The sequence below is a fragment of the Fistularia commersonii genome, chromosome 2 (genome assembly GCF_037954325.1).
Source record: "Fistularia commersonii isolate RoL2024-O1a breed Wild chromosome 2, RoL_Fcom_v1.0, whole genome shotgun sequence".
Taxonomy (NCBI): Eukaryota; Metazoa; Chordata; class Actinopteri; order Syngnathiformes; family Fistulariidae; genus Fistularia; species Fistularia commersonii.
The window spans coordinates 9,195,153-9,203,728 of record NC_141285.1 but is presented as its reverse complement, the minus strand read 5'-3'; the positions used below and the strand labels follow the sequence as shown (position 1 = coordinate 9,203,728).

General features: G+C 38.5%; 1 protein-coding gene across 1 annotated transcript; it reads left to right on the top strand.

The window, feature by feature from the left end:
* Positions 1-8,213, top strand: LOC147236281 (delta-1-pyrroline-5-carboxylate synthase-like). Its single transcript, XM_086166162.1, has 17 exons — positions 1-130; positions 564-686; positions 800-951; positions 1,380-1,529; positions 1,603-1,707; positions 1,792-1,950; positions 2,555-2,645; positions 2,876-3,000; positions 3,084-3,228; positions 3,308-3,381; positions 4,741-4,840; positions 5,549-5,769; positions 5,877-6,014; positions 6,120-6,315; positions 6,840-6,961; positions 7,166-7,448; positions 7,541-8,213. The coding sequence occupies exons 2-17, from the start codon at positions 587-589 to the stop codon at positions 7,720-7,722; spliced, it is 2,343 nt and encodes a 780-aa protein (XP_086022288.1). The 5' UTR covers positions 1-130; positions 564-586; the 3' UTR covers positions 7,723-8,213.
* The last annotated feature ends 363 nt before the right edge of the window (positions 8,214-8,576 follow it).

Here is an 8,576-nt window from a genome sequence, read left to right as displayed (position 1 = left end):
GTGAATCTGAGACAAACGTGGGGCTGTAGATGTGGCAAGGAACTGGCTCCACCGGGTTGCCAACGTGTCTCTCCTTTGAATACACCTCAGTGGAGTTGGAGTTTGTCCTTTTGATTTCTAACTGTGCTTGGTAAGATAAGATCATTCTTTTGTCCACTTTACGTGACGGCTACGTGTAAACTTAACTTAGCTTTTGATAGTCTTCAAAATGCTAACGCTAGCTTACACATGCTAGCTCGCCTACTCGTCTTCCATGACAGCATCAACATAAGACGAATGCAGTCAGTGACACATTCCATACAAAGTGACTTCACCTGCCTTCGATTTCATTGGTGTAAGACCGAACTTGCGGTGTCCGTAGCTGATATAGCAATTACTTGCAAGTTTATTCAGCATACATCATCTACACTAATAACTGGGTCAGTGTGTCTCGTTCAAGTAGTGCTACTACATGAGATAGACATACTAGGCCCTTTTGCAAAGCTAACAATACAGCCCATGGTAATATCCTAATTGAACTAGTCTTTGGTCTAGCTTGGTTCTCATTTGTATGTCAATCTCAGTTGTCCCTAGGTTCCCCAGTACAATGTTTGCCAGGTTGGCCTCATACTCTCAATTCAACTCACTCAAAAACAGACATCTAAATGTCTGCTCTGTGTCTGCAAGAACATTTTCCAAAATGAAATGTAAGTACTTGTGACGTCCTTGTCAAAGCTGAAATATACAGTAGTCTCATCATCCCTGTGCTACATCCATTATTTACCACTTTGTACGTTGCTTTGATTAAATCTGCGTGCAGTCTCACTTCCTCGTCCACATGGGAAGTCTTTTGTGCACCGCAGTGAGCTAAAGGAAGCCAAACGTATTGTGGTGAAGCTTGGGAGTGCTGTGGTGACTCGGGGAGATGAGTGTGGCCTGGCACTTGGAAGACTGGCGTCAATAGTGGAACAGGTAGTGCTTCTATGATAATTTCAAATGTGTATTAGACTGACTGTTGATTATTGTTTAGTCTAGTGTGACCTTATTAATGTGGGCTAACATAAGGCTGGGTCGTATGTGAGGTGACATGAACACAACGAAAGTCACATTTGATTAAATGGTACTGTAGCTGCCCATTCCTTCATCTTTTTAAAGGTTGTCAAGTGTCGTAGTATTGTTAGACAGTAGTATAATAATATATATAGTGGTAAAGCATAGTAAGTAATAAAGTAGTATTGTTTTAGTGTGTTTGCTATTGCATGAATGCCATAGTATGATGTCAACATTTTTATTTAACAAACTATTTCATGCATTTATGCTCATCACTCATTATACTGGAGAATTTGAAAAAATAACTAAACAGTGATAAAGAATATTAAGCTGCGTTTTTGTCCCATCAGGTTGCTATGCTGCAGAATCAAGGAAGGGAAATGATGATTGTCACCAGTGGTGCTGTGGCTTTTGGGAAACAAAGACTCAGACATGAGATTCTTCTGTCCCAGAGTGTCAGGCAAGCATTACATTCTGGGCAGAATCAACTCAAGGACATGGTAAATATTATCATATCTCTGACAGTAGGCGTACTCTAAAGCCTTCTCAATTTGAATGTGACCTGCTTTTCAGTCTATTCCAGTTTTGGAGGCAAGGGCTTGTGCAGCTGCTGGTCAGAGTGGTCTGATGGCATTATATGAAGCGATGTTTACCCAGTACAGCATCTGCACTGCACAAGTATGGACTGCAACTTTCTGATATGAAAAAAGTGGTAACAATACTTAACTTGATTGCAATTTAATTATTTTGTCGTTTGTATAGATTCTCGTCACAAACCTGGATTTTCATGATGAGCAGAAGCGCCGCAACCTCAACAGCACACTCCATGAACTACTGCGGATGAACATAGTTCCTATTATTAATACCAACGATGCAGTTGTGCCACCCCCTGTTCCCAGTAGTGACCTGCAGGGCGTAAATGTGGGTTTAGTGACAAGAGCATGCTGGGATTTCTAAATGTGGTCCAGTTTTGTGATGGTGGCTTAACATATGCATATAAATGAGTATGTCTTTATTCACATTCATTTCTATCTTCTCAAACAAATCTCCTTAGATTTTGAAATATTCTTAATTTATCTTGTGGTGTTATTTTGGTCTCAAGTCTTCAGTTGGGTTGCAAATGTCCTTGCTAATGTTCTTTTCTAATGGAAAGAAGTAAACATGCATTGTTCTGTTGTTGAATCGGATTTGGTCAATCTGTAAACGTTCTTAGTCATCAAAGTGATAGTACTTGGGGATAAATCTTATCAGGGCAACTGAACAGGATTTGATTAGTTTCTTAAATGTTTTGCATCTTACTTACAACATACCTTCCGTTCTACTTGACTGAATCACACCAAAGTCATTGAGAAGGGAAGAAGTCACTTGAATGACAAGTGTCATGTCTTCAAGGACTTTTCAAGTCCTTTTGCCAAGATAAGATTTATTATTGAATCTGTAGTGGTTTTATTAAACAGTAGTAGACAGTTCTATAGAATATGGTTCTGTGATTATCTTTGGCTTATTAATCCGGTTTGTGTTTCAGGTAATAAGTATCAAAGATAATGATAGCTTGGCTGCAAGGCTTGCTGTTGAAATGAAAGTCGATCTCCTAATTGCTCTGTCTGATGTTCAAGGTACAGAAAAAGATTTTTATTACATTTCCATTAATGTTATTTGATGGAAAGGTGGTTTTTGGTGTTGTACACCCTAATTGTTAATTTTGTGTAATGATTTGCTGATACTTTATTCTCTGAAGTAGATTAACAGAAAGTCATATTTAATGTATTTAGTGAATCCTCTTACTATAAACTAGAAATGTGGAATTGTAGCTTGAATAAAGAATTTGAAATAATCTTTCTCATAGGCTTGTACGACAGCCCCCCAGGGACTGATGATGCCAAGCTCATCGACATATTCTACCCTGGAGATCAGCAGTCAATCACATATGGAACAAAGTCAAGAGTTGGCATCGGCGGCATGGAAGCCAAGGTAAGAAACTTTTCTTTATGTGGGACAAAATAGACTGAGTACATCTGATGTAGGCAGTATTCTCACTCTTGTTTTTAAACCAGGTTAAAGCAGCCCTTTGGGCGCTACAGGGTGGGACATCAGTCATCATTGCCAACGGCACAGATCCCAAGGTCACGGGCCATGTTATTACTGACATTGTGGAGGGGAAGAAAGTTGGTACTTTTTTCTCTGAGGTCAAGCCAGCAGGTATATACTAAAATCATCCTGAAAATGATAGAATATTTGGTTGTTTTGACACCTCATGGTGGACTCCTGACATCCCCAGGACCCACTGTGGAGCAGCAGACTGAAATGGCACGGCAGGCAGGTAGGACTCTGGCCTCACTTCTCCCTGAGCAGGTGAGTTTATGGATTTGCCACCATCTTCTACCTAATTCATTGCGACTTAGAATTAGAAGAAACTTTTTCATATGAGGTTGATCTAATTATAGTTACACATTTATGCCTTTATTGGAGCAGTTAATAAATTATAACTTGCACTTATTGCAGTTTTGAAAAATAATACATGTTATTTCCTTTTTTATTGAGGAGAAACTTGGTTACCTTGTAAAGACTCTATTTTACTCTTTAGTTCAATCCAGAACTAATGTAAATGGGTAATACTTATTTGACAATAACATCCTATTTTTAAGTACTATTGCATATACATTGGAATTCCAGATTCAGAGTGTTAATTGTCATGTGTAAGGTCTGGAGCCGTGTTTCCCTGTACAATGCGATTTTTACTTTGCCATCCGTAGTATAGGAGAATTGGTATCATAATTCAAATTAAAATTCATTAGCAAAGTACTTTCTCATTTTCAGAATGTTGCAGCATATTTTGACTCATCTAAAACAAGTAATAACTTGAGCTCACAAATTTGATGACACAGTTAAAAAGAAAACAAAAGGAACACTGCTTTCTCATTTGCATGAAAAAGATATTAAAATTCAATTTGCATTCACAGGAAAGTGACGTAAGAGGCCAATCGTCTTTTTTGTGGCTTATTTGGGCACTTGAATATGGCACATACTCAGCTGTTTTCCTGCCAGCTGATCACTGATACTTGTTAGCATGGCATGCCCTCCCAGACAATTTGAATTAGATGCCTGGGACAAACCTGAGCAGATTATATAAAGCTTGACCGAATACGGTTCCCTTTCAGATACCGGTATCAATGTCGTCACCCGAACTATTCCCTTCTCAGTCCTTCAAGAATTTGATGTGGTGGTGCCATGAAGGGGAAGCTGGCCTTCAGCATCCCTTTCGATATGATCGAAACGTACCGTGATAATGGTGTCTTTTAAGGCAGAGTATTCAACCAAGCTCCCTATAGTCTTAGATCTGTCATGGGCATGGGCTCTGTAATTGTATGGTTTGCGTGACAACGTTAGGGAGCATTTCTGCTTATACATTTTACATTTCAAATAACAATTTTATTTAACAATTTGTATGTTTATGTTTGAAAATGAAATCTTAAATGTATTTTGCTTTTTAATTTGGATTAAGTTACAGAATGAGCAGTCTAGAAGAAGAAAACGAAAATACAGATTGGATTACTTATTACTCTTTTTAGTTATGAGTCAGAATATGCTGCCACATTCTGAAAATGAAAAAGTATTGACTGCAGAGTGAGCAAATATATCTGCCATGGAAGGCGCCATGTTGTACATGGATATATGATTGAAACCTATCATGGTTTTTGTGTTTTTTGTCAGAGAGGAGAGATCATCTGCTGTCTTTCAGAGCTGTTGACAGAGAAGAAAGATGAGATTCTCATTGCCAACAAGAGAGACATGGAGTTAGCAACAACATCAGGTATGGACATGTTAAGGGGGGAAAGTGTTTCTGACCCAAATATAGAGCTGGCCATTGGCTTCAGCTTTACCAAAGAGTTCATAGCAGCATCCTATTTGCTTTGGAATTGCTTTGCAAAGGATGCTTAAATTATCTACTATTGAATTAGTATTTAATTAGGCTTCAACAGGCTGTCAGCAAGACATGTATAATGTGTAGCGATGATTGGTCTTTATCAGACAGGCTGGTTATATTGATGGTTCTGTAATATATTTATATTGGAATTTATGAATCTGGCTAAGATCAAAACCATAGATACTGTATACTGTATAATGCATTTATGTAAAGGTGAGTTCAGGTTTTCTTTTCTATTTTTTTTCTTTTTCTTAAAGCTTTGTCTATCTTGGTTTTTGGATTTTTGTTGTAGAGATTTCTTCTAATGGTTTTGTTATCAATTTCTTTCAATTTTCATTTGTGAAATGTACTTTCATGCCTCAATAATCATAGAAAAATATTTGTGCACAAAAAATAAAGAAATGTGCTTAAAAATATTAAAGCAGTGGCTTAAAAGTCAGAAAGAATTGGCTTTCTTAATTTAGCAAGAATTCACAAAAAATCATTTTTACTAGAAAATTAACAAATGTCTTAAGGATCTATAGAATACTTAAAGAAGCTGGTAATGAATATTATCATTGATATGATTTGTTAATGTACTTGAAATTTTCACAGGTCGTTTCTCTCAGGCTTTGATCGACCGCTTGAGTCTGTCAACAGCAAAGCTGAACAGCCTTGCCATTGGCCTGCGTCAGCTGGCTGCATCCTCCAGAGATAGTGTGGGTCGGGTGCTCAGGAGGACCAGGATCGCCAACAACCTGGAGCTGGAACAGATCACTGTCCCAATTGGCGTCCTGTTGGTCATCTTTGAGTCACGACCTGACTGTCTCCCACAGGTCAGTCTCTTCAGATGCTCGACCAATTGATTTATTCAACCGAGTGGTGCCAGTGCAGTTTTTTTGTTTCAGCATGAGTGCCTATTAGTGTGTTTCATTTGTTTCAGGTATCAGCTTTGGCTATTGCAAGTGGGAATGCTTTGTTGCTCAAAGGAGGTAAAGAAGCTTCCAACACCAACCGAATTCTGCATCAGCTCACTCAAGAAGCACTTTCCATACATGGAGTAACCGATGCCATTCAACTGGTAAGAGAGTACATGTTGCTTAAAGTTAATTTTGAGCAATTGTACTTGAGATTTCTACGGTTCAGTTTTTTTTCCTGATGCACTTAGGCAGACTTTGTCTTGTAGGTGAGCACAAGAGAAGAAGTTGAAGATTTATGTAGACTTGAGAAGATAATTGATCTGATCATTCCAAGAGGTTCATCCCAGCTTGTGCGGGACATCCAGAGGGCAGCCAAGGGTATCCCTGTGCTGGGCCACAGTGAGGGCATCTGTCACATCTACATTGACTCTGAGGCCAGCATTGACAAAGCTGTTGATATTGGTACGTTGTCTTTCCACCTCAGAATATTATTCTGAATGACATCGGTTTGATTACTGCAAATTTTATTTGTAAAATAAGTTTAATAACTGAAAAAACTTGCCGCCCATTGCAATATTAACTTGATTTCACCTTAATACTGACCTTACATTCAGGTTAACTATCTCATGGACACACACACACACACACACACACAAAGTTTTGATCTCTGCGCCTGCACTTTTTTTGTTTGACTTCTGCACCTTAATTTTTTTTAATCTTTAACCTCTTGTGATATTCTTTACTATTGTTTGTACTTTTGCACTGTGGGTGCTATTTCAATCCTCGGTATGTGTGAAACATGGCAGAATTGACAATATAAAGTTGACTACTTTTAATTCCAATTTCTGGTCAAGAAAGGCTGAATGGAAAGACAGAAACCATAGATTTGAACTTCTGCGGGGTTTTCTTTGACGACACAATATCATGTTTTTGTTTTGTTTTTTTGTATTGTCATTATTATTAAACGCACATTTGCCCAATTCCAGTCCGAGACTCCAAATGTGACTATCCAGCGGCCTGCAATGCTATGGAAACCCTCCTTATCCACAGAGATCTTCTGCGAACCCCTATATTTGACCAGATCATCGATATGTTGAGAACAGAAAATGTAAGAAGCATGCAGTTACTCTATTGTCAAAAGTATGCTTATAAGACATCGAATTTGCATATGTTCTTTCAAGATCTGAGGTTCAGTAGCCTCACTTTTTTTCATCACGAATAGGCCAGTAAAGTCTGTTACATATTTTTCATTATTTATGTATATTGTGTCACGAAATAAGTCACTGCCATCATGCTGATGATATTTTCACAGGTGAAAATCCATGCTGGGCCTCGTTTTGCATCGTATTTAACTTTCAGCCCATCTGAGGTGAAGTCTCTGAGGACGGAGTATGGAGACCTGGAGTGCTGTATTGAAGTGGTGGACAGCATGCAGGAAGCTGTAGACCATATTCATAAATATGGCAGCTCCCACACTGATGTCATTGTTACCGAAAGCGAAGAGACAGCTGAACAGTTTCTGCAGCAAGTGGACAGTGCCTGTGTTTTCTGGAACTCAAGCTCTCGCTTTGCTGATGGTTACCGCTTTGGTCTAGGTATGTATGGTTCTGACATGTTTTTTTTTCTTAAATACTATTTCAAAGTGAAAATAGAGGGAAATTGTTCATTTTTTGATATTTTATTAAAGGTGCAGAAGTTGGAATCAGCACAGCACGCATTCATGCCAGAGGTCCAGTAGGATTGGAGGGTCTGCTAACCACCAAATGGGTCCTCCGAGGAGAAGGGCACACTGTAGCAGATTTCTCTGAGCAGGGCAGTATGAAATATCTTCATGAAAACATCCCTGTCCCCCAGGGGAGCTTCAGCTAGGTTATCCAAAAGCAGGTGATTACAAACGTCTACTGTGAAAAGATACAAAGGTTTGTGTCTTTCAGTAGCTGCTGCTTCATTACCAATGTGAGTCCAGTTTTTCACCAGGAGACTTGCCTGTAGGGCTGAGGCTACTTTTACCAGACAGCCAGATCCTGGTTTGTGAACCTTGGCATAAACCAACAACATGGAATCTGTTTTTGACTACCACTGCAACCCAGGAAAATTTAATTGGGTCTGTATTCATTCAATTGAAAGGAAACACAAAGTGTACACAGACAAAGCTCTTACCTCTATAGTACTTTTTCTTTTATATAAAGAGACTGAAAAAAAGAATTGGCCCAGTTGTGATTTTTCTAACTTATTTTTCTACATACATACTTTCCCTATTGCTCTTTGTAATTTTCTGTAATTTCTGTTTCTGCAGAATATTTGTGCACATTTTTTGCTGTTATTTTATTCCGCAGATGAATAAACATTTGTACAGTTAAGTTGCAATTCTGTCATCTGTCACAAAAACTTCCTCAAATCCACCAAAATGTTCAGCTGTAAATATTTAGGTTTCTTTGGTTGACCATTGTGTTTTCTGAAAGAATGATAATGGGTTCATTTATCTCTATTTAGGATAATAACCTTTGCATGTATTGCTTGGAAGGACCATAACATTTCAAATTTCAACCCTGACTCCAACCTTAACCCTTCTAATCAAACTACTTCTTTTCCCTTTGGCTTTACCCTTCAGAGGTTGCCATAACCTTCAACCTTCTCCATCTAACCCTATTCTCTGTATCGTCCTCTCTCACATCAACTACCTTCATATCCTCTCTCACTACGGCCATAAATCTTCTCTTTGG